General features: G+C 50.0%; 1 protein-coding gene across 6 annotated transcripts; it reads left to right on the forward strand.

The window, feature by feature from the left end:
* Nucleotides 1-16: 16 nt before the first annotated feature.
* On the forward strand, nt 17-18,871 carry LOC146339184 (uncharacterized). Of its 6 annotated transcripts, none has more exons than XR_014784647.1 (4): nt 17-865; nt 3,018-3,305; nt 8,755-9,673; nt 12,289-13,344. XR_014784647.1 is itself a non-coding variant. In XM_084812366.1 (4 exons), the coding sequence occupies exons 2-4, from the start codon at nt 3,270-3,272 to the stop codon at nt 18,023-18,025; spliced, it is 414 nt and encodes a 137-aa protein (XP_084668492.1). In that variant the 5' UTR covers nt 17-865; nt 3,018-3,269; the 3' UTR covers nt 18,026-18,865. The 6 variants fall into 6 exon arrangements, 4 of the variants coding, with proteins under 4 accessions (XP_084668492.1, XP_084668490.1, XP_084668491.1 ...); XM_084812366.1 differs by lacking the exon at nt 12,289-13,344 and adding an exon at nt 17,826-18,865 and having other exon boundaries at nt 9,496-9,673; XM_084812364.1 differs by lacking the exon at nt 8,755-9,673 and adding an exon at nt 17,826-18,865 and having other exon boundaries at nt 12,289-12,495.
* Nucleotides 18,872-26,249: the final 7,378 nt, after the last annotated feature.

Genomic DNA, 26,249 nt, shown 5'->3' on the forward strand with positions numbered 1-26,249 from the left:
GCCGGCGCCTCCCTCTGGTCCCGAAGGGCGCGAGTGGCCTGCGCCCTCGGCGGGCCGGGCGGGGCGTTTGGCTCCGGCCCGGAGCGCGCTTCCGCCGGCCCTCGGCCCAGGGCGGGCCGCCCGGCTCTCGCCGCTTTCTCCCCGCGCCCTAAGCGGCCTCGCGAACTGCTTCGGAAGGACCCGTGGCCCTCGCGCCGCTGCTCATGCTCGTTCTCGACGCGGGTGGGCCTGGCGCGTCCGCGCTTAGATTCCCGCGGGCCAGACGTGTTGTTCCTTATTCGCGCCCTCGTGTGCTGCGCAGTTGCCCCTGCTCGGCCGGCGCGCTTGTTCGGTGGGCCCCGCGGCGATTCCAGCGCGGGTCTCTAGGTTAGACCTTCGTTCGCTGTTCTTCATCTCAGTTTCTCCCGGGATGGCCGCGTCTCCCCCACTCGGTTGGGCTCGTACAAAGCCCGTCGGGGGATCAGAAGCCCCGGCGCTCAGGCAGGAACGTGCCATCTGGCCGGCCATCAGACGGGGCCCAGCCGCTCGTGCTGTCGCGACGCAAGTTGGTGACGGCGTGCGAATCGTGTATGAAGCTCCCATCATCATCTGAGTTAGAGTAAACAGCAGGTTGAAAAGGAGGCGAGTCGCCGTTCCTCACCCTGGAGCCATTCGAGGGAGGCAAAACAATGGAACCTTCTGGGCTTCCTCCTGGAGTGCGCGCCGTCGCCAAGATGCTGGCAGGCCCTCCTCTGCAGAGGCCAACTCTGCCGCTGGGCTGCCCTGCCTTCCTCCCGAGTCCAAATCCAAGGGCTTCGTTAGACACTGAGGGCCCAATGACCAATCCACGATCGCTCCATGGCAGCGCCTGGTGACTCAGTAACTGGTAATTTTCTTCTCTCAGAGTTGGGGCGGAAAAAAATGAGTGATTTTAGGTTGATTATGGCCCTGAACAAAGGCTGCCACGTCTCTCACTGGTACCAGCCCCAGTCCTTTATACCCTCCTCTGGTGAGAATCATTATGTAAAAAAATAAGAATTAATTAAAAAAAAAATGATAGCAACCCACCAGTGAAGCCCAACAGGTGCTTCACTATCAGGGCCCAGCCACAGTAATGTTGTTAATAATACAGGTGTTCGTACCTTAAAAGCTTGACTAAACCATGCAATAAAAACCTCTGACTAATAGCAATAATATAGCTGAACAGTTTAAAAGGAAAACTGTTAGCAATTAAGAAATGAGAACCTTAAAATATTTAAAAATGAGAAGTCATCTGCCAAGAGAAAAAATACTTAGAAAATTATTTTAAAATAATAGTAAAATTCTTCTAAAACCAAGCAAACTAAAAAGATAAGTCAGCAAACATTCCGCTTTAAAATTGTTTCTGTAGGCACCGAAGAACTTTAGCAACTGAAAAAGGATATTTTAGCCTTATCTGCTCTAAAACTATGAAAAAACACAAAAATATAATTCTAACTAAAAAAAGTAAATATGTTAAGAACATATGTTAAGATAGGTTTGAGGTAATAAACCCCTGTATAGTGCCTCCACCAGTCCGAAATAAAGTATCACAGAGTAACTATAACACCCATTTTGCTAGAACAGAACATTGGTGAGACCAAATCCCATAGAATGTTCTTCTATGTTTCAAGATGAGTTGTCACACCACAGTATGTTCCGATGTAATCTAGGGACCACTTGGACTGGAGAAGCATCTTGACGTGGGCAGCCTCCTGTGCGACGCTGAGTGCACACGCAGCATCACCAAGGCACACCTCCGAGGCACATTGCCAAGGTGCTGCCTGTGGCAGTCTCACCTTAAATACCTGGTGGGCCGGGACAGAGACAAGCTCTGGCTCCAGAGGCGCAGCTCGACTCTGGCCACTCCTTCCTCACGGACTCCTCCCAAGAGGCTTCCCCCATCTAGGCGCTTTAGTAGACAACAAGCTAAACATGAGTCAGCAGTGCAATGTGGCAACTAAAGAGGTTAATGCAGTTCCAAGCTACACCAACAGAAGTATAGTGCCTTGATCACGAGAAGTAATGATCACAGAATAGGGGCCTACAAGACCATCGAGTCCAACCCCCTGCTCAATGCAGGAATCCAAGTCAGAGCATCCCTGACAGGTGGCTGTCCAGCCTCATCTTGAAGGTCTCCAGTGTGGGAGAGCCCACCACCTCCCCAGGGAATTGGTTCCATTGTCGTATTGCTCTAACAGTCAGGAGGATTGAGCCCATGATTCTGTGTCCTGCACTCTGGGATGATCATAGAATCATAGAATCATAGAATAGTAGGGTTGGAAGGGGCCTACAAGGCCATCGAGTCCAACCCCCTGCTCAATGCAGGAATCCAAGTCAGAGCATCCCTGACAAATGGCTGTCCAGCCTCGTCTTGAAGGCCTCCAGTGTGGGAGAGCCCACCACCTCCCCAGGTAATTGGTTCCATTGCCGTATTGCTCTGACACTCAGGAAGTTTTTCCTGATGTTCAGCCGGAATCTGGCTTCCTGTAACTTGAGCCCATTATTCCGTGTCCTGCACTCTGATGATGGAGAAGAGATCCTGGCCTTCCTCTCTGTGACAACCTTTCAAGTACTTGAAGAGCGCTGTCATCTCCCCTCAGTCTTCTCAAGGCTAAACGGTCCCAGTTCTTTCAGTCTCTCCTCATAGGGCTTTGTTTCCAGTCCCCTGTTCATCATTTTTGTTGCCCTCCTCTGAACCCTCTCCAGCTTGTCTGCGTCCTTCTTAAAATGTGGTGCCCAGAACTGGACACATCATACTCCAGATGAGGTCTAACCAGTGCTGAGTAGAGGGGAACTTCCCGGGATTTGGAAGCTATGGTTCTATTAATGCAGCCCAAAAGAGCATTGGCCTTTTTTGCAGCCACATCACATGGTTGGCTCATATTCAGCTTGTGATCTACCACAATTCCAAGATCCTTCTCGCATGTAGTATTGTTGAGCCAAGTATCATTCTGTTGTTTTCTGCCCAGCGCTCCAGTCTATCAAGATCACTTTGAATTTTGTTTCTGTCTTCCAAGGTATTAGCTATCCTGCCCAATTTTGTGTCATCTGCAAATCTGATGAGCATTCCCTGCACCTCCTTCTCCAAGTCATTCATAAAAATGTTGAAGAGCACTGGGCCCAGGACTGAGCCCTGCAGTACCCTGCTCGTTACCCCTTCCCAGTTGGAGAAGATCCCATTGGTAACCACTCTTTGAGTCTGATTCTGTAGCCAACTGTGGATCCCCCAGATCGTTGTTTCATCGAGCTAGTTTGCTGATCAGGATATCATGGGGCACTTCGTCGAAAGCTCTGCTGAAGTCGAGGTATGTTATTTTCACAGCATTCCCACAGTCTACAAGGGAGGTTACCTGGTCAAAAAATGAGATCAGATTCATCTGGCAGGATTTGTACTCTGTCCATTTCTGGGTACTGCAGTTTAAGAAGGATATCAACAAACTGGAACATGTCCAGATGGTGAAGGGCTTGAGACCCCATCCTGAGAGGAAAGATTGAAGGAGGTGGGCATGTCTAACATGGAGAAAAGGCAATTAAGAGGCAATATGAGAGCCATCTTCAAATACTTGAAGAGCTGCCACAAAAGATGAAAGAGCCAGTTTGTTTTCTGTTGCTCAATAGAGTAGGACCTGAACCAAAATACAAGAAAGAGGATTCCAACTAAACATTAAGCAAAATGTCCTGATGGTATACATTGTTTGACACTACCTCAGAAGGTAGTGGACACGTTAGAAGCTTTTAAGCAGAGGGTGGATGGCCTCCGTCAGGGATGCTGTAATAGTGGATTTCCTACATTAGCAGGGAGTTGGACTAGATGACTTTTGAGGTCCCTTCCATCCCTATGATTCTATCCAACATCAGAGGAAACTAGCTCTGTGTTCGAGCATGTAATAACTACAACCAGATTCACTGTGAGATTAAACATTCTTTGGTTCTTTAAACCAAACAAGCCCCCAGAAGGCCAAAACCTGGGGTATAAAGTAAGATAAGTCAAAGGACTTCTTATGCTGAAAGGCCAACTGCTTCAAAAGCCTGGCAGGCAGCAGCAGTGGACAAAAGATGGAGAGGAGCTCTTAGCGATGAGTAAAAATAATACTGGCGGCCTCTCCCTCTGTTACTGCAGGCCTTGGAGCTGAGGCAGGGTGACATGTGACTCCTCAGAAGTTACTTCCCACATGTATTGTAATAATAAAGAACCTGTTGTGAAAGTAGGGTGCTTTCTAGAGAACAGAGCCTAGGGGTGGATTGCAATCTCAGCAGGTATGCTCACCCCCACGTTAACCATGCCCAAGAGACATTACAGCAATCATGGACAAGATCTGGTTTTTATATTGGAGATAAACAGCACTACCCTTGGAAATATTTTGCATTTTATTTGAGAAAAAAAAGGAAGAGCTGTTCTGTGGATGTCTTCCTGGGAGGAGATGAACTGCTCCTGTCTAAGGGTTGCTGAATCACACACACCCCTAAAATGCACACACTAGTCTGGTTACCGGTTACTTTGGTATCCACTGTTGTCCTCATCTTTCAGGGATTTCAGCAAGCAGTGACAAAAGATGAAGTTTTTGATGAATTCTTGTCAAAGAATTCAAAGATCAAACTGCCCGTATATAGATAGACGAGGCTGGACAGCCATCTGTCAGAGATGCTTTGACTTGAATTCCTGCATTGAGCAGGAGGTTGGTTGGCCTTTTAGGCCCCCTCCAACCCTACTATTCTATGATTCCATGAAATCAATGGTGCGCCCACAGTTAGAGTATTGTGTACAGTTCTGGTCCTAAAAAAAAGATATTGTAGAGTTGGAAAAAGTGCAGAAAAAGGCAACTAAAATGATCAAGGGACTGGAGCATCTCCCCTGTGAGGGAAGATTACAACAGCTGGGATTGATTCGCTTGGAAAAAAAGGCGAGTAAGGGGAGACGTGATAGAGGTGTACAAAATTATGCATGATGTGGAGAATGTGGATAGGGTGACATTTTCTCCCTCTTCTATAATACTAGAACCTGGGGTCCTCCCATGAAGCTGATGGGTGGGAGATTCAGGACAGATAAAAGGAAGGACTTCCTCACACAGTGCAGAGTCAGACTATTGAATTCGCTACCACAAGAAGTAGCGATGGCCACCACTTTGGATGGCTTTAAAAGGGGGTTAGACAAATTCTTGGAGGTGAAGGCTATTAATGGCTACTAGTCCTGATGCCTCAGTGCTACCTCCAGGATCAGAGGCAGCGCACCACCAGTTGCTGGGGAACATGGGTGGGAGGGTGCTGTCGCACTTGAGTCCTGCTTGTGGGTTCCTGGTCAACAGCTGGTCGGCCACTGTGTGAACGGAATGCTGGACTAGATGGACCCTGGGTCTGATCCAGCACGCTGTTCTGATCTTAAATGCCAAGAGGTGTGTGGTTACTATTTCCTGCTTTAAATGCAGTTCTTATTTTTGGAAGGTGAATCTTGGCAACCTTTGTGTCACCTTTCTCCACACTAGAGTTAATGATTACATTTTATTAAAATGTTGATTTTACTCCCCCTAGCTTAATGTCAGCGGAATATGGGCATTTCTCTTAACTGTCTATCAGTGCAAATCTTTGTACCTGCCCTTGAATGGAAAGTAAAGCAACGGTGTCCCAGGAACAGTGGGCGCAGCAGCCTAGTTGGGGCGCTGTGATCTGGGTGATGAGCACCGTTGGCTTTATGAGTATTGAAAGCAGAGGCGAGGTCACCACGTCATACTGGCCAATTCAGAAAATGGAACCGCGACTTGCAGTCAAGCGCTGAGAGTGGAGGAGCTTCAAACATCTTTGCCTCAATCCATCAGCTAGGATTGGATGGGCACTCTAAGGGGTCTCTAAATCAGGGGTCCCTTAATTTTTCCTGTTATACCATTTATTTATTTATTTATTTATTTTATTGCATTTATATCCTGCCTGTTTTCCTCCTTAAGGAACCCAAAGCGGCGTACATAGTCCTCCTCCTCCTCCTCCTCCATTTTATCCTCACAACAACAACCCTGTGAGGTGGGTTGGGCTGAGAGTCTGTGACGGGCCCAAAGTCACTCAGTGAGCTTCCATGGCCGAGTGGGGACTAGAACTCAGATCTCCTGGCTCCCAGTCCAACACTCTCGCCACTACACCACATTTAGGCTGCAATCCCGTACTCACTTATCTGGGAGTAAGTCCCACTGAACTCATTGGCGCTTACTTCTGAGTAGACATGTACAGGATTATTTCAGTCTGTAGAAGCAGTAATACATTTAGAAATATAACCCCATTTGAAAGCATATTACCTAGCAATCTTAGGCTGCAATATCATGCATGCTTACATGGGAGTAAATCTCCCTGAACTCAGCGGGGCTTATTTCTGAGTAAAAATGCACAGTATTAATCTCAGGGATCTAGTGCAGACACATACATGCAATCTTAAGCATATTTACTAATGAAGTACATTTGGAATTAGTATTTATATCCTACTTTTCTACCAAGACGTGCCCAGAGAGGCTTGCAAGAAAGGGGAAAAACAACACATTAACAACCACAGGATTCAAAACAGCCATAAAAGCATAAAAGTGCATTTGACTTTTGTTTTAAATTACATTTTGGTCTAAAAGGCAACACAAAGAACAGTCTAAGGGCATAATCTTATGCATGTTTAGGCATGAGAAGGTCCTACAACTCCCAGCATTCCCCAGCCAACAATAGGGTTGTGCCCTAAGGTGTTAAAAACCTGGGGCTGATTTTAAAATAATATTGGTGACTATAATAAGTTATACCTTATTAAGTTTTACTGCATTTACTGCATTATTTACTGCATTTTTACCCAGCTTTTCAGACAGTGATTGTCTCCTAAAGTGGTTCCCATCAATAATAATAAAAGAGAGAGAGGTCCTGCCATCAATCAGGCTTACAAACTCCAGTGACCAGAGATACAAGGGAAATGGGGAGTAGAGAGAGAGGAGAACCAGGGGCCAGCTCCAAGCAGGCATTTAAGCGCACCTCAGGCCAGGCTGGTCTCCCCTTGCCTGAGGGGCAGCAAGGGGCTCTTTTTAAGGCATTTGTTACATTCGCAGCCTGCCCATTCCTCTAAGGCGCCCAAGGTGGAGTACATGATCGCCTTCTCCACTTTATCCTCACAACAGTCCTGTGAGGTAGGTTTACAGATTACTAAAATGATTAAGGGGCTGGAGATCTCCCCAGTGAGGGAAGATTACAGCAGCTGGGATTGTTTAGCTTGGGGAAAAGGCAAGGCAGGGGGGAACATGATAGAGGTGTACAAAATTATGCCTGGTGTGGAGAATGTGGACAGGGAGACATTTTTCTCCCTCTCTCAAAATCCTAGAAGAGGGGGTCATCCCATGAAGCTGACTGGAGGGAGATTCAGGACAGATCAAAGGGAGGACTTCTTCACACAGCGCAGAGTTAAACTATGGAATTCACTACCACAGGGTGTAGCTATGGCCACCACTTTGGATAGCTTTAAAAGGAGGTGGGACAAATTCCTGGAGGAGAAGGCTGCCCATGGCCATTAGTCCTGATGCCTCTATGCTTCAGTGTCAGAGGCAGAAAACCTATGTGCACCAGTTGCTGGCGAACATGGGCAGGAGGGTGCTAGTGCACTCATGTCCTGCTTGTGGGTCTCCTGTCTACAACTTACCCGATGGTGGAACAAGGTATGTATGTTTGGAGGGCAGTGGCAGCTCTGATGAACTATCTGCACCATCCCTTAGTAGATTTTTTGATCACGCACCCCATCAGTGAAAATTTTTGAGCACCCCCCAATATATGTATATTTATTTACAAATCATATGCATGTACTACTGTACTAATATATCATGTACATTATAAAACATACACAAAAATAGAAATTTTAAAAGGACAAGATAAATATGAAATAAACAATATTTTTGAATTTTATTTTCATAGAATAAAAGGGTTGGAAGTGGCCTATAAGACCATTGAGTCCAATTTTATTTATTAACGGCACAAAACCCCTTTTTGCTCTTAGTAAAAATATTACTGATAATATTTTTTAGTGAGAGCAATGTGATTGAAGATGCTTCATTATTTTTGAAAATCTTGGTTTAACACTTCGTGATACAGCGATTCGAAGGTCTGGTTCTAAGTTCAGTTTATTTCGATACTTGGTTTTAATGGCTGTCATAGCTGAAAAAGACACCTCTCAAAGATACATAGATCCAAATGGAAGAAGAGCATCTTTGGCTGCGCGTACTAAATCATAATACTCATTTTTCAATCCCATCCACCAATTATGCAAAGGTTTTTGTTGAAATTCAGCTAGTAAATTTCCATCTTCCTGGATGTTAATCTGTTGTTCTTGCCAACTAATCGGAAGGTGTTGCATTTTTATAGTTTCAACAAATGGGTTTAAAATTCACTGAAACTTCATTTGGAAGATTTTAAAACAGATTTGAAAATCCCATTTCCAAGTTTTTTAGGTGTGCAGATATGGAGGTTTTTATAGGTGACACACACAGAATCATAGAATAGTAGGGTTGGAAGGGGTCTATAAGACCATGGGAGTCCAACCCCCTGCTCAATGCAGGAATCCAAGTCAGAGCATCCCTGGCAGATCATTTTCAGCAACAAACCACATACCGATGGAAACTTTTCCAAACATCCATTTTCAAAATACTCTCCATTGCATGAGTTTCTTTTGAAAAGCAGTTTATCACTCATTGTTAAAACATCACCTTTACCTTGAAGGGACAGATTAAGTGTGTTTATTTTTTCCAAAATATCTGCTAGGGAGCATACTACCGACAGCCGCTTGTCATCACAGAAAGGGCCGGCAAAGGGGGCGTGGCTTGACTGCAGCGGATGTAGGGCACTGGGTGAGAGCTCCTCCACCCATAGCAACACTCTGGCCCTAAGACCCCATTTTTTGGAGCATAAGTTACAGACTAACGAGCTGAACAAGCAGAGCAAACTGGCGAGAACCCTCAGAAGTGGAAGGACTTCTTTAAGCCTTTGGAAAGGACGGCCATCTCTCCAGCTCTGGACACTATGAGTACAGATAAGATGGTGACTGTGACTCGGGAGGCAGGTCAGATAAGAGGGGACTTAGCAAAACAACTACAGACATTAAAGGAAGAGTTGATGGTGGGGACGGCTGGTTTATTAGACAAGAACCTGTTGGAGCTGGGTCTGAATAGAAGCAGTTGAAACCATCGCCTCTGGGGCTTTTGATATGGCAGCTGGAAATAAAGTATTAATAGGTTAAGAAGAGAGACTTTGCATGTTACATATAAGTTGGAGGAGGCGGAGAACCGTTCCAGACGCCAGAATATTCACGTATGTGGAATTTTTGAAGATGTGGAAAGAGGAGATTTGAAAGCATTTCTATCTCAATGGTTTGCAAAGTTACTTCCGAATTTTCCGGTATTGGTGGAAGATTTTGAGAGAGCTCATAGAGCATTAGGGCCTTGACCCGTGGGAGGAACGGGTGTCAGAGACATAGTTATTTGTTTTGCCCGTTCTACTTTGAAGGAGGAATTATTGAGACGTTTGAGGGGACTGAAGGAGATCAAGTATAACAACCCAGTGATGGTGCTACAAGACCTGGCCCCTGAAACATTGCGTAGACGGAGGGAGTTACGCCCCTTTGCATTGAAATTGCAAGAGAAGGATTCAGTGTCGTTGGGGCTTCCCACAGTTACCTGTGAAGGTGGGTCACGTACAGTCTTCTCACTCAAAAAAATGGCAGAGTTGTTTATAGCTCTTAAATTGGAATTCCCATTGGGATATGCAGCAGTGGATTTTCTTAAGGAGGTTGATGAGGAGGATATGGAATAACAAGGTAGTTGGGAGAAAGTGAAGGAAAAAGGAACGTCAAGAAAAGGACAGGCCGTTCCACTCTGGAGGACACATCACTTCCACAGAGAACACTCTGCCCGCTTACTGTCAACTGAGATAACTTCTCCAGAAAATATGGGACTTATAAATAAGTGTAACTTTTGGCTAAGTTTGGAAAAAGGTTAAATGATAGTGTAGAGTATAAGATATTAAGTTGGGCTTCAGATAAATTGAATAAAGGGGGTTTGAGTTATACCCCACAATAATGAAGGCAGAGGTGTAATCTATGATTCTATGATTCCATGAATCTGTTGTAGGCTGCAGTGGGGTTCATCTCGGTCAAAACATGAGATATAAAATCACACACCAATGAACTCAATACAACTCAAGGAAAGTCCACTGCCTCCTGTTCTGCAGAGATGACAGTGGGCAGGACACCCGCTAGTCACGTCTCCTGCCCTCCATTCCTCACTGAACCTGTGGCATTTTCACATCTCAGGCTTAAAGTGGTCTGTAAGGCAAGGTGGGAGTGGAGAGAACACAAACAAGAGCTGAAAGGGCTTCCCTTCCCTCCTGTGGAATGTTTCTGTTTCTTTTGTTCCACTCAGGCCTCTGGTCAAACAGGTTTTTGAAGCAGTACAAGTTTCTAAGCCTGCTTGATAAAGACAAAAGCAGGTTGAGGCCCCTGCCCCCCTGACCAGCGATTCCTCTTCAGCTCTCTGAAAAATGATCCCCTCTCTAGAATGCACCCGGAGAGTTCTATCTTGGATTCACAATGCTTGCCTGTGGCACCCATAGCACAAGAGAGGCTCCAAAGGCACCCTGAACTTTACTCTCGGAGATCTGAAACATCTTCTCTTAAGTCCAGAGCTGCTGTGCAGCCACCTGCAGCTCCCTATGCCCCAATCACCTTCCTTCAGCCTCAAACATATCTGAGTTCTGGCTGCCTCCATACAACACCAGGCGTCCATAGCTGTGCAGATTGATGGAAGGACATCCCTGCAGAGCTGCTCACGCTCCGGGGCTGAGCTGCTGTGGCCAGGGCAGGTCTGTGTGCTTGGGCTGAGGGGCGGTCTGGCCTCCATTGCCAACTAGAGCAGCTCCTAAGGCCCATTGAGCGATGTGTGAATCCAGAGCAGACTGAATTGGCCAGCCCTCCCTTCCTTGCTCAACGCCCTGCCTGTTGCTTCCTAAGCATCCCTGACCCCAAATTTGCCCCTGTGTGGTGAATCCAGGGCCAGTTTCACCAAGTGCGCAAGGTGCGCACCTTACCTCAAGGTGTGTTTGGCTGACTTACCAGGTTGATTCTCCTCTCCGCTGCACGGATGAGACCCTACCCCATAGAAATCTCTCCTTGGCATTGGAGGACGGGTTCAGTTCGGAGCGGGACCCGCTCCTTCCTCCAAATCCAGCTGGTCTCTCAGACTGCTTGCTGTCATCTTTTTAGCAGAGGGGGTGAGAGTGCGAGGGGGAACTGGGCCTTCTTGAATCACCTGGCAGCTTTCCAGTGGATCCAGAACATTGAGCCTTTGGGGGGTGATCCAGGGTCTGTGACCCTCCTTGGCATCTCTGCAGCGTCCTTCGTTGTTCTAGCCCACGTACGGCCCCAAACGTTTATTTAAAAAACTCCTGCAGTACTCCCGTAGCTCTTGATGAGGGGGCGGGCAGAGGCAGGGGCACAATGTCGAATGTTGTCACTCTGGGCGCTCTCGCTCTCACGCGCCTTTTCTGTCTCGCATGCCCCACGCAGAAGCTCATTCCCTGTCCAGCTGCTCTGATGCATGTAGCATGCACGGCGATTCTGCTTTGTGTGCTGAGCTTGTTGCACCTGGGCGGCGTTTCTCTGTACGCAGGCTGATGGCCCGTGACCCACCCCCCTTTCTTCTTTCTTGTGACAAAAAGGACAAGCGTGTCCTATGCAGGGAAGAGCGTGTCCTGCGCAGTGTGTGTTAAATGTATGGTTGAAGGGGACTGTCTAGGGGAAAGGGGAACATAGCTGCAGGTTATCGTTTTCAGATGCTGAGCTGGCATTCTCAAAAGGCCCAACATAAAAGTATTTTTGTTCCCTGAGCTGCGGAGGACATTGAGGGCACTTTCCTCTGGAGGGGAGAGCAGCGGAGACCTCTGAAGCTCTAAACAAAGCTGTTCACCATTGTAAGACTTGAGAAGCTGTGGTTACAACCTTAGACGGCTTTAGGTCCAAAACAACCTCAGTTTGGCCTCCCCCTCTGTCCAACTAGCAGGTTGTACAAGGCCAGAAACTGCAGCCAGAACTGGAAGAACGCTTTCCTGTCTCTGCTGGGAAGATGAACTCCACGGGTAGCTCAAGGCTCCTTTCTTTGCCTCATGACTGTCCCCTAAATAGAGCAGGTGCCCAGGGCTCTCCGCTTGGCCCTGCCTCATATCAACAGGGTTACTGCTATTTAGTGATTACACATGTATCTCGTCCACACACACCCCCCCCACATATGTATTTTATGCTCACAGCAACTTGAGGATGAGACTGGAGGACAGCCTGCAGAGGAAGAATTACAGGGGAACTGGCATGAGAGCGAGCAAGAGGCTGACGGTCAGTCAAATAGAGGCAATGAAACCCAGGCCTACAAGAAGAAGAGAAGAGTGGCAGTAGTGGGAGACTCCTTGCTGCGTGGGATCGAGACCCAAGTATGTTGCAAAGACCCGTGGACTCACCAGGTATGTTGTCTCCCGGGAGGGTGGATTAGAGACGTGACTGAAGGGTTGCCTGCACTCATAAAGCCCACTGACAGGTATCCCTTTCTTCTCATCCATGTGGGAACAAATGATACCGCCAAGCGGCGCTACAAAGAAATCACGTCAGACTTTGAAGCTTTCGGAAGGAAACTCAAGAACTTTGGGGCCCAGATAGTTTTCTCATCCATCCTTCCAGTAGTTAGAAGAGGGATAGAAAGGGAAAGAAAAATACTGCAGGAGAATGACTAGCTACGAAGATGGTGCTGACGAGAGAGATTTGGATTCTGGGACCACAGGCTCTACTTCCTGGAAGATGGGCTGTTGGCAAGGGACGGGTTGCACCTCACAAAGGCTGGGAAGAATGTGTTTGGCCACAGCATGAAGAACTTCATCAGGAGGGCTTTAAACTGAATCCTACAGGGAAGGAAGATGTAAAGTTGGGGGTAACAATTGACAAAGGCTCATGCACTGCAATGGAGAGAACAGCTCTAATAGCGCCCAATAATAGTCTTCACAAACATGTAGGAAGAAAGCCAGACTATGAAGCACATCGTCTTTGGTGTCTATATACTAATGCCCAGAGTATGGGAAACAAACAGAACGAACTTCAACTCTTAATACAGGAGGGAAAGTATGACTTGATAGGTGTAACTGAGACTTGGTGGGATGACTCTCATGACTGGCATACAGCAATTGAAGGATATAACTTGTTCAAAAAGAACAGGAGGAACAGAAAGGGAGGTGGGGTTGCACTGTATGTGAGAAATAACATTTCTCTGCACAGAAATACAGGAGGATGAGCTTGGTAGCCCCATCGAGCGCATCTGGATCAAAATAAATGGAGCAAAGAATAAAAGGAACCTGGTGGTCGGAGTCTATTACCGGCCACCCAATCGAGGAGAAGATGAGGATGAAACTTTTGAAAAGCAAATTGCCAGTGTTTCAAGGAAGCATGCTGTAGTAGTAATGGGGGACTTCAATTTCCCCGATATTTGTTGGGAGACAAATTCTGCAAAACATGGCCCCTCCAGGAAATTCCAGACTTGTGTGGCAGATAACTTCCTCCTACAGAAAGTAGTGGTAGGAACTAGAGGATCAGCTATCCTTGACTTGATCCTAACCAACAGAGATTACTTATTTATTTATTAATTAAATTTATTAATCGCCCATCTGGCTGGTCACCCAGCCACTCTGGGCGAGATACAACAATAAAAACAGTTCAAAACAATAAAATTCAACATTAAAAACATCACATTTCTAAAATTACACTAACCCACCCCAAATGCCTGCTGAAAACCACGTTTTTAATGGAGGGCGGAAGATCATTAAAGAGGGGGCATGGCGGAGTTCCCTAGGGAGGGAGTTCCACAGAGTGGGGGCCACCACAGAGAAGGCCCTTAGTGGATAAAGTAGCAGTTACAGGATCTCTGGGGGAAAGAGACCATGTTCTTGGTTCTAAGGGAAGCAAAAGCCGAGTGTAGTCAAATGCGTACCCTGGATTTTAGGAAAGCTGATTTTAATAAACTGAGAACAATGATCAGTAAGGTCCCATGGCAAGCGACGCTAATGAGAAAAGGAGTCCAAGATGGGTGGGAGTTTTAAAAAAGGAAATTCTCAAGGCACAATTACAAACAATTCCAACAAGAAGAAAAGGCGGAAGACAACAGAAGAAGCCAATGTGGCTTCACAAAAAGCTTAGAGATGACCTGAAAACAAAAAAGGACACACATAGGAAGTGAAGGGAAGGCCAAGCAATAACAGAAGAGTACAGGCAGGTAGCACAGAATTGCAGGGATGGCATCAGGAAGGCGAAAGCTGAGAACGAGCTGAGGTTAGCGAGGGATGCTAAAAGCAACAAAAAAGCTTTCTTCAGCTACGTGCATAGTAAAAGGCAGAGGAAAAAAATGGTGGTTCAGCTATTAAATAAGGATGGCAAAATGATAACAGATGACAAAGAAAAGGCAGAGGTGCTCAATTTCTACTTCGGCTCAGTCTTCTCCCAAAAGAGGGTCTAGGAGCCCCCTGGCAAAGGTGAAGTACAGGCTGAAGGAGCAGGATTGCAGCTTGAGATCGATAGGCATATGGTCAAGGGACACTTAATTACTTTGAATAAATTCAAATCTCCAGGGCCAGATGAACTGCATCCTAGAGTAATAGAGGAACTGACAGAAGAACCCTCAGAACCGCTGACTATTCTCTTTGAGAAATCCTGGAGGATGGGGGACGTGCCAGATGACTGGAGGAGGGCTAATGTTGTCCCTGTCTTCAAAAAGGGTAAAAAGGAGGAACCTGGGAACTACAGACCAGTCAGTGTGACATCAATTCCTGGGAAAATTCTGGAGCAGGTGATAAAGTAATCCATCTGTAAGCACCTTGAAAACAATGCAGTGATGACTCGAAGCCAACCTGGATTTGTCAAGAACAAATCCTGCCAGACGAAACTGATCTCATTTTTTGATCAAGTAACCTCCCTTGTGGACCGTGGGAATGCTGTAGACATCATATACCTCGACTTCAGCAAAGCTTTCGACAGAGTGCCCCATGATATCCTGATTAGCAAACTACCTCAAAGTGGGCTAGATGAAACAACGATCCGGTGGATCCACAGTTGGGTACAGAACTGGACTCAAAGAGTTCTTATCAATGGGACCTTCTCCAACTGGGGAGAGGTAACGAGTGGGGTACCGCAGGGCTTGGTCCTGGGCTCAGTGCTCTTCAACATTTGTATTAATGACTTGGAGGAGGAGGTGCAGGGAATGCTGATCAAATTTGCAGATGACACAAAATGGGGCGGGATAGGTAATACTTTGGAAGACAGAAACAAAATTCAAAGTGATCTGGATAGACTGGAGCGCTGGGCAGAAAACCACAGAATGACATTTAATAGGGATGAATGCCAAGTTCTGCATCTAGGAAAAAGAAATCAAATGCACAGCTACAAGGTGGGGGATATGTGGCTCAACCACACTACAAGCAAGAAAGGATCTTGGCATTGTTGTCGATCGCAAGCTGAATATGAGCCAACAATGTGATGTGGCTGCAAAAAAGGCAAATGCTCTCTTGGGCTGCATTAATAGAAGCATAGCTTCCAAATCCTGGGAAGTCCTAGTTCCTCTCTACTCAGCACTGGTTAGGCCTCATCTGGAGTACTGTGTCCAGTTCTGGGCACTGCACTTGAAGAAGGATGCAGACAAACTGGAGAGGGTTCAGAGGAGGGCAACAAAGGTGATCAGGGGACTGGAAACAAAGCCCTATGAAGAGAGACTGAAGGAACTGGGCCTGTTTAGCCTTGAGAATAGAAGACTGAGGGGAGATATGATAGCGCTCTTCAAGGACTTGAAAGGTTGTCCCAGAGAGGAAGGCCAGGATCTCTTCTCGATCATCCCAGAGTGCAGGACATGGAATCATGGGCTCAGGTTACAGGAAGCCAGATTCCGACTGAACATCAGGAGGAACTTCCTGTTAAAGCAATACGACAATGGAACCCATGACCTAGGGAGGCGGTGGGCTCTCCCACACTGGAGGCATTCAATCAAAACGAGGCTGGACAGCCGTCTGTCAGGGATGCTCTGACTCGGATTCCTGCATTGAGCAGGGGGTTGGACTCGATGGCTTTGTAGGCCCCTTCCAACCCTACTATTCTATGATTTTATGATTCAACCCTGTGAGTTAGGTGAGGTTCACTCAGTAAGCTTTGTGGATGATTGGGGCCTTGACTTTTGATGTCCTCCTCCCTCCTTGTCCAACAGTCTAGCCAGTGTGCCACATCGAATCTCTGACATGAAATTGTGGCTGTTGCAAGGCCAACAATACATTACCAGCCTGGCCCCCAACATGCTTGGCCTCCTCCATCCTTCTGCTCCAGATCCTCTGTTAGGGAGAGCTGTGCCAACAAAAGTCCTTGGAGTAATTTCATCCATGGTGAAATTTCATCAGCCAGGTCCTCAAGCGAGCTGGTGGTCAAAGGCAGGAGGTACTTCTTCTGTGAGTTGTGAAATCCAGCCAGCTCCAGGCATGTCCAGAGTTGAGCAAACCTCCCTGGTCTGTCATGCTGACTGGGGCATACAAAGGTGGTATGACCAAGGCCCCATCTACACGTGCCTTTTACTCTGGGGCGGCTGCGAGTCGAGGTCCCTCAGGACAGATGATGTAGTCGCCACTTCGCAGCCATCTGTGGTTTTCTCCTGGAAACTGCGGATTTCAGAGGTGGCATTTTGCTGCGATTTGGGGGGTTTGCTGTGGGTTTCCCCGCGGTTGCAGGCCGCCTGTCCTTCCCCGAACCGACTTTGCATTTTGCGGTGGGCGTGTTGTAGGCGTGCGTAGTACTTGCAGTGCTCTGTGACGCCCCTTTATCCCACTGTCCCTTCACAGCTGCGCAGTTACAGAGGCACAGAGAGGCGTTTTCAGTTATTTAACCACACTTGCACACATTTCTGCAGCTTCGTACCTTTGCAACGGTTGCTTTTGGACTCAGTACCCAAGGGCCGGGGGGGGGGGGTCTTGCGGGAGGACCATCTTCGCTCCGGCCACCATTTCGGAGCGATGGGTAGGCACGTACCGCTCACGCTTGAGAGCGCGAAGCGTTGTGGGATTCTGGGGCTGGGGAACTGCCAAACAGATGGCGTGGAAATTTTTAACTAACGAGGGAGGGAAAGACACAGCAGAGCCCCCAAAATACAAAACAGCCAAGGAAGTGTTGCACCCCCACGCTCACGGGCCTGCACAGCTGCGCACTTAAGTATAATGGCAAAAAAAGGGCGCTGCGAGCCTGGTAGGGAAGCGCGCAGTAAACTGCCAGTGTATCGCGGGGATGCTACTCCGGAGCTGCATTGCTGCGCAGCTGCGGCGGGTGGGGGGGTGAAAGCGGTGCCATGTAGATGGGGCCCAAGACAGTCTCTTCTCAGCATGCCCAGTTTGTTTCCCAGCCAGTGCAGATGCCAAATCAAGCATTCCAATTCCACCCTTCTTCCAAGGAGCAGCATACATGGTTCTCGCCCTCCCCATTTTAGTCTCACAAAACCCCTGTGAGGTGGGTGAGGCTGAGAGATTGTGGCTGGCCCAGGGATGCCCAGGGAGTGCCAAGCTGCCTGCGGGTGGAACCCAGTCCTCACCTCAACACAGTGGCATTCTGCCTTTCGCGCCACAGTGGCTCATGCCAGCCACAGAAAGGGGGGGGGGGCTGCAAGGTGTCTTTCCAGCGGTGCATTCATTACTTGGTTAGCCAGCTCAGAGGCCATGCAAGGTCCTTGCTATTCAGGGCCCACCGTTAGGGCACAGCTTGTCTGATGTCTGCTTTTCCCTTTCTTTGCCAGGTTCTCTCTCCCTTGTCAAAGGGCTTCTCCCACAGAACCATTCTGGAGAGCAGCACCTCACAGCCTCCATCAGCCTTCAGTTCCAACCCCCGATTGTGTGCGGAAGTAGGGTTGGTTCCCTGCCAGAATCGTTTCCGAGCCTCTGCGGCAGTGTCTCCGTTGCCACGTGCCCTTGTCTGCCTGCTGCTTGTGGCGCATGAGACTAGCTGCCTGAACGGCGGCTCCATCTCACGGGTTGGCTCACTCCTGTGGGGAAGGGCCAAAGCAAGGTTCCCCCCAGCCCTCCCCCCCCAGCTGCAGCCCCTCCCCCAGGGTTCTGGGGGCCCCGTCCGTCCGTTGGGGCAGCTGCTCTGGGAACACAGGGAGCCGCAGCGGGCCGCCTGCTCCGCGAGCCGAACGCCGCTTGGGGGCAGGACTGGGGGTTCTGTGCGGGGTCCGCCTGCAGCACCTGGCCGCGTTCTGGCTGCAAGGGGACCAAGGCAGCCGCCACGGCGCAGTGCTTCAGGCGGAAGAGCGAGCAGGAGCTGACCCCCCCCCCCCCCCGGTGACAATGCAGGTCAGCCACCTGAGAGGCGGGGAGAAGCTGGCCAGGGCCCTCCGCAGGCTGAGCCACCTTCTGGGCCAGGGCTCTGCTTGTGGTTCCCCCCCGAAGCCGTGGCAGACAAGAGGGGACACCCAGGCAGCAGCCGAAGGCCTCCCATCCAAAGAGCATCATGTTCCTCGTGACGGCCTGGAGACTGCAGGGACCAGCCCTCGGCCCCACTTTTGCATTAGTGCAGAAGGTGGCTGGAAAAGAGCCGGCGGGGGGGTGCTGTTTGTTGTCTTGTTTCTTTTATTTAAAGCATTGTTTATCTTGCTTCTCAGCCGAAAAGGCTCACAGAGCAGCTTACATACAATGACTAAGAACAAGATTTTATTTATTTATTATTTAATTTATTAATTGCCCATCTGGCTGGTCACCCAGCCACTCTGGACGATGTACAACATACAATAAAACAATAAAATTCTACAATAGAAACATTTTCTAAAATACCGTAACCCACCCCAAATGCCTGCCTGAACAGCCATGTTTTTAATGCATGACGGAAGCTCATTAAAGAGGGGGCTTGACGGAGTTCCCTAGGGAGGGAGTTCCACAGAGTGGGGGCCACTACAGAAAAGGCCCTCTCCCTCGTCCCCACCAGTCTAGCTGTCCTGGCTGATGGGACAGAGAGAAGGCCATCCGAGGCTGATCTTGTTAAGCGGCCTGTCTGGTGCTGCTGGAGGCGCTCCTTAAGATAGGCTGGGCCGGAACCATATAGGGTTTTAAAGGTCAAGACCAACACCTTGAATTTGGCCCGGAAAACAACTGGTAACCAGTGCAACTCCTTCAGCACTGGAGTGATGTGATCTCGCCGGCAGCTGCCTTTAATCAGGCAAGCTGCCGCATTCTGTACCAGCTGCAGCTTCCGAACCGTCTTCAAGGGTAACCCCACGTAGAGCGCATTACAGTAGTCTAAACGAGAGGAGACCAGGGCATGTACTACCGATGGGAGCAGATGGTCAGGAAGGAAGGGGTGCAGCCGCCGTATCGGATGGAGTTGATACAGCGCTGTCCGGCTCACAGCTGACACCTGAGCCGCCATGGACAGCTGGGAGTCCAAAATGACCCCCAGGCTGCGGACCTGGTCTTTCAAGGGTAGCCGTACCCCATTCAACACCAGGTCAACATCCCCCAGCCTCTTCTTGTCTCCCACCAAAAGTACCTCGGTCTTGTCAGGGTTCAGCTTCAGCCTATTCCTCCCCATCCAGCCACTCACTGTCTCCAGACATTTGGACAGGGATTTTACGGCCAACCTTGGTGAAGATTTGAATGAGAAGTAGAGCTGCGTGTCATCCGCATATTGATGACACTGCACCCCAAACCTCCTGATGATAGCCCCCAGCGGCTTCACATAGATGTTAAATAGCATCAGGGAGAGGATGGAACCCTGTGGCACCCCACAAGTAAGTGGCCACGGGTCTGAAACCTCCTCTCCCAGTGCTACCCTCTGGTACCTGCCGGAGAGGAAGGACTGGAACCACCGCAATACGGTGTCTCCAATGCCCAACCCCTCCAGGCGGTCCAGGAGGATACGGTGGTCAACGGTATCAAAAGCCGCTGAGAGGTTGAGGAGAACAAGGAAGGAGCATTCACCCCTATCCAGAGCCCTTCTCATATCATCTACCAAGGCAACCAAGGCTGTTTCTGTCCCATGCCCAAGCCTGAAGCCCGACTGAAATGGGTCTAGATAATCAATTTCTTCCAAGTGTGCCTTCAGCTGCACCGCCACCACCCGCTCAATCACCTTGCCCCAAAATGGCAGATTTGAGTCTGGGCGAAAGTTGTTCAGAACTTGAGGATCCAAGGAGGGCTTCTTTAAGAGCGGTCTTATCACTGCCTCCTTGAGGGCTGATGGCATCACTCCCTCCTTAAGGGAGGCATTCACCACCGCCCTGATCCTCTCACCCAGTCTCTCTCTGCAGCCCATAATGAGCCAAGATGGGCAAGGATCAAGTAAGCAGGTGGTCGGCCTTATAGATGAAAGCACCTTGTCCACTTCATCAGGAGGAAGAAGCTGGAACCAATCCCACAAAACCGGTTTGCCACAGGCCGCCTCTTGCTCACTAACTGTATCCACAGCGTGCAGAGTAACGCACCTAATCTGATCAATTTTATCTGCAAAGTGCCTTGCTGAGGCCTTAGAATGCTCCAGTGGTTCCGGAGCCACAGGACCGACCAGGCTCAGGACCACTTGGAACAGCCTCCTGGGACAACACTCTGCAGACGCGATGGAGGCAGCATAATATTCCTTTTTTTGCTGCCTTCACCGCCACGTGATAGGCTGAAGATACAGCTCTAGCCCGTGTCTGATCGTCTTTGGAGCGAGACTTCTGCCACCGGCGCTCTAGCCGTCTCACCTCCTGTTTCAGAGCTCGTAACCGCGGATTGAACCATGGTGCAGTCCGAGCCCTGTTCAGGGGGAGAGGGCGTTTCGGAGCCACCTGATCTAATGCCCCAGTGATTGCGGCATTCCAGCCACCCACCAGGGTCTTGACCGAGTGGCCGTTGGCGTGCCCTAGAGAATCCCCAAGCACATTCAGGAATCCATTTGGATCTATAAGACGCCTGGGGCAGACCATTTTAATGGGTCCTCCACCCCTGCGGAGGGGTTGTGGAACTGAGAAGTCCAACGTCACCAGATAGTGATCTGACCATGACAAGGGGGTGGTGGATATACCCCCGACTTCCAGATCACTCACCGCTTCTCCAGAAACAAACACAAGGTCTAGTGCATGACCGGCTACATGGGTGGGCCCAGTTAGAATATGGTGCAGCTCCCAGGAGGCCATGGTCTCCATGAAGTCCCGAGGTGCTCCTGTGAGGATGGCCTCTGAATGTACGTTGAAGTCCCCCAACACCAATAAGTTAGGGGACTGTACACGCACATCAGAGACCACCTCCAGCACCTCGGCCAGGGAGTCAGTCGTGCAGCGGGGTGGACAGTACACGAGCAGAATCCCCAGACTGCCCTTTGGGCCCAACCTCCAGTACATGCACTCAGCAACCTTGGTCTCCCGGAGAGGGGGCCTGGTGAAGACCAAGGACTCTCGGTAGATAACAGCCACTCCCCTTCCCTGATCCCCAGCCCTCGGCTGCTGTGCATACGAAAATCCAGCTGGACACATGGCTGCAAGGGTTGGAGCAGCAGCCTCGGCCAGCCAGGTCTCCGTAATACATGCCAGGTCTGCACCCTCATCCAGAATCATGTCATGGATGAGGGAGGTTTTCTGGGTAACAGACCTGGCATTGCAGAGCAGCAAACGAAGGCCAGAAGATGGGGTCATGCCTCCCGCAGCCATCCTTTGGCTCTGGACAGGCCCGGAGCAGGGGACAGATATTACACATCTCTCCCTTGTTCCCCTTACCTGGCATGGCCTGCCCCTAGCGCTCCGCCAGCGCCTGCCGCCCAGCAGCAGTCCCTGCTGGCAGCTTACATCCTAAAAATACATGATGCAAAAGGAAAAAGGGATGGGGATGGAAAGGGGGGGAGGGCAAGAGGTCCTTCAGAAGGGCTGGTGGGGTGGCCCTGCCCCCCCCCCGGGTTAGGAACATCGGAAGATCAGAAGCGGCCTCAAGCTGAGCCAGTCCCCGGGACCCTCGAGCCCGCTGTCGTTGACGCTGACTGGCAGCAGTGGCTCCCTGGGGATTGAGGCAGGGGGTTTCCAGCCCTACCTGGAGATGCCACCTGGGATTGAACCTGGGACCGTCTGCAAGCAGGGGTGCCACCATGGAGCCATGGTCCTTCTTGGCTGTTGGGGGAGACCGCTGGGCGGGGCGGGGGGCAGGGAGCCATCGAGGAGGAAAACAGGGCTGCTGTGCCAGGAAGTCCCAGGCTCTGAGTAGGTGGCCTGAGCCAGCGGGGGGGGGGGGTCTTCAGCACACCCCGCCCCGCCATATAGCACTTCCCAACTCTGGTGCAGGAAACTCCAGAGACGGGAAGCAGCTTTTACGGCAGCCCTTTCAGGTAGTGGTTGCCTGTGGCGAGTAGGAGCTGCCTCCAGGCTGAAGCAGCCATGCCAGACAACGTCCGGGTGTGCCCTGGGCTCCCCTCCCTCCCAGAGCAGGTGCAGCAGGACTGGCGCCTCCTAAACATAGCCCGCTTGGGCTGTGCGCAGCAGCCTGGGCAGCCCCGAGCGCAGCCGCCCCCGCTGTGGCCAGAGGCTCCCATGGAGGCCAGCTGGGAGGGCAGAGGCCTCGGGCCCTGGCCCTCTGTGGCGCGGGGCCTCTCCCTCTGGCCTGCTGCTCCTCGAGGAGGCAGTGTGAGAGAGGCTGGGGGAGCTGCGGCTGGCTGCCTGGGCTCAGCAGGGCAGCTGCAGCTGCAGGGCAGCCGCTTGCATGCCTCTGGGCTTCTTTGGCCTCTGTGGTCGCTCAGTCCCTGTCTCCTGCCTCTCAGCAGAGGCAGGGAGCTGGTCCATGTGGGGGGTGGCCGTCAGCTGAGGATGGGCTGTAAGCCTGCCCAAGAAGGCCCTTGCAAAATATCTCAGGCACACTCACAGCAGCCCTAGGCAGGCAGCTGCACCCTCAGCACGTGGCGTGTCATGGCCCAGCCCTTGGGGAGGGAAAGCGACAGCGATGCTGAGGAGGCGCCAGAGCTGCCCAGCCCGTCTGCGCTGGGGCCTGCTCCCTGGGCTCTCGTGCCCCGGAGGTGCCACTGCCCCCTGACCCTGAGGAGCGGATCTTGGACTCCGAGCCAGCAGCGAGCTCCCGAGGAGCAGCTCCCGACCAGCTCCTCAGTCTCCCGACCTCCGCTCTCGAGGAGAGGCCAGTGCCCGCGGGATAAGGCTGCCACCTGTTTAACAGCCAGGGGCAGCACCAGAGGGAGGGCAGCTCCAGGAAGGACTCTCCTGGCCTGAATAGAGCCCCCGGCCAGTTGCCCTGAGCCCGTGCTGGGGCAACGTGTCCACACTGTAGCTGCAGGACGGCTCTCCACACTCTTCGTTCTGGGCTGGTACCTGCAGTTTAGGCCATGGTGCTAAAACTCCTCCCGTTCCAGCTGCCTCTTCCATGTCGGGCCGCCTTGCCCAGACCAGATAAAGGAATCCCAAATGGAGACGGCAATGGAGGGCACTGGGGCAGCAGGCCCTGCTCTGAACTCTGCACACCAGTCATGCGCTGTGTATGCCCCTAGGCTCAGTGACTGTGGCATGACCTGCATGGTGAGGGCGGAGTGGGGCCTTTTGCTGTAGTTCTGCAAAGGGGCTCCAAGTATGAGCCGGCCCTCTGTTTCCAGTTTGCCCCTGCCCATCTTGGCTTCGGATGCTAGCTTGACTTGGTCAGGGAAGGAAGTGGGAAATGGATTGCGTTCCTTAAATGCGTGTTCCCCCCGCCCTGCTCTTTGTTCAGAATGTTGGCCCAGGTGTGGATGGTATCTTTATGCCCAAGACCCCCAGAGAGATTCTGGCTGGGAAAGAGTTCAGCGCTGTGCCTCTCATGGCCGGAGTCACTAGCCATCAGTTTGTCTGGAATATCTGCCGTGTAAGATGCCTTAGGGATCTTTTCTCCCACTCAAATGTCTGCAAATACTGTGGTGTTCAGAGGTTGTCAGGAGGGATGCAACAAGGCTGGGATTAAATGTGGGGTCCTAAGCTGAAACTACCCTTCTTTGTCCTTTGGAGTCATCATCCTTGTTCTCCACGGCAGGCGGTTGAGTCACACCAGAAAACTCCCCCTTTAAGCCACTGCTTCCCCGCTCCCCTCCTCCATACTTGTATCCATACACAGCTGCTCTGCAATCTATAATTGTAATTTATAGATTTTATTATTTATTTACAAAGTGTATAAGGCACTTTATAGGAGAAATCATAACCCCAAACAACTGACAAAACCAGTTAAAACTACAGCTATGCCAAAAAGGGGGGGCAGGATAGAATCATAGAATAGTAGGGTTGGAAGGGGCCTACAAGGCCATCGAGTCCAACCCCCTGCTCAATGCAGGAATCCAAGGCAGAGCCTCGTCTTGAACGCCTCCAGTGTGGGAGAGCCCACCACCTCCCTAGGTCACTGGTTCCATTGTCGTATTGTTCTAACAGTCGCTTGCCATGGGACCTTACTGATCATTGTTCTGAGTTTATTAAAATCAGCTTTCCTAAAATCCAGGGTATGCGTTTGACTACACTCGGCTTTTGCTTCCCTTAGAACCAAGAACTTAAGTATAACATGGTCGCTTTCCCCCAGTGTTCCTGTAACTGCTACTTTATTCACTAAGTCATCTCTGTTGGTTAGGATCAAGTCAAGGATAGCCAATCCTCTAGTTCCTTCCTCTACTTTCTGTAGGAGGAAGTTATCCACCACACAAGTCAGGAATTTCCTGGAGGGGCCATGCTTTGCAGCATTGGTCTCCCAATATCGGGGAAATTGGAAGTCCCCCATTACTACTATATCATGCTTCCTTAAAACATTGGTTATTTGCTTTTCAAAAGTTTCAATTGCTGTATTCCAGTCATGAGAGTCATCCCGCCAAGTCTCAGTTATACCTATCATGTCATAATTTCCCTCCCGTATTAAGAGTTCAAGTTCGTTCTGTTTGTTTCCCATACTCTGGGCATTAGTATATAGACATTGAAGACCATGTGCTTCATAGTCTGGCTTTCTTCCTACATGTGTCTGAAGACTATTATTGGGCGCTATTAGAGCTGTTCTCTCCGTTGCAGTGCATGAGCCTACGTCCATCGTTACCCCCAACTTTACATCTCCCTTCCTCGTAGGATTCAGTTTAAAGCCCTCCTGATGAAGTTCTTCATGCTGTGGCTGGTGGCTCCATGCTGGAGTGCTGGGCAGAAAATAGCAGAATGACATTTAATAGTGATAAATGCCATGTTCTGCACCTAGGAAAAAGAAAACAAACGCCCAAGATGGGGGATACGTGGCTCAACAACACTACAAGCGAGAAGGATCTTGGACTTGTTGTAGATCACAAGCTGAATATGAGCCAACAATGGGATGTGGCTGCTAAAAAGGCCAATGCCGTTTTGGACTGGATTAATAGAAGCATAGCTTCCAACTCCCGAAAAGTACTAGTTCCCTTCTGCACAGCACTGATTAGGCCTCATCTGGAGTACTGTGTCCAGTTCTGGGCACCACATTTGAAGAAGGATGCAGGCAAACTGGAGAGGGTTCAGAGGAGGGCAACGAAGATGATCAGGGGACTGGAAACAAAGCCCTATGAGGAGAGACTGAAAGAACTGGGCATGTTTAGCCTTGAGAAGAGAAGACTGAGGGGAGATAGGAGAGCACTCTTCAAGTCCTTGAAAGGTTGTCACAGAGAGGAAGGCCAGGATCTCTCCTCAATCATCCCAGAGTGCAGGACACGGAATCATGGGCTGAAGTGGCAGGAAGCCAGATTCTGGCTGAACATCAGGAAAAACGTCCTGACTGTTAGAGCAATACGACAATGGAACCAATTACCTGGGGAGGCGGTGGGCTCTCCCATGCTGGAGGCATTCAAGACGAGGCTGGAAAGCCACCTGTCAGGGATGCTCTGACCTGGATTCCTGCACTGAGCAGGGGGTTGGACTCGATGGTCTTGTAGGCCCCTTCCAACCCTACTATTCTATTATTCTAGGGAGGAAACTCAAAGTAAGTACTAAATGTTTGGTTTTTAAAGAAATGGAATAGTTCAATTAAGACACCCCCCCAGCCAAATAACTTTGACAGAGCCCTCTAACACCAGCAGAATGATCTCTCTCACAATGAGCAGACACAGCCATACAGCTTGAAAAGGTGTGTGTGTGTGGGGGGGGGAGCTAAGCAACTAAAGTTAAATTTCTGGTTTTTAAAATGAACAAACCAGGAGAATAAAATGTAAAAACCTATTACAGAAGAGGGGTTGGATGAAACAAAGA

The sequence above is a fragment of the Heloderma suspectum genome, chromosome 8 (assembly GCF_057233095.1).
Source record: "Heloderma suspectum isolate Gila_16-S chromosome 8, 16-S_ref, whole genome shotgun sequence".
NCBI lineage: Eukaryota > Metazoa > Chordata > Lepidosauria > Squamata > Helodermatidae > Heloderma > Heloderma suspectum.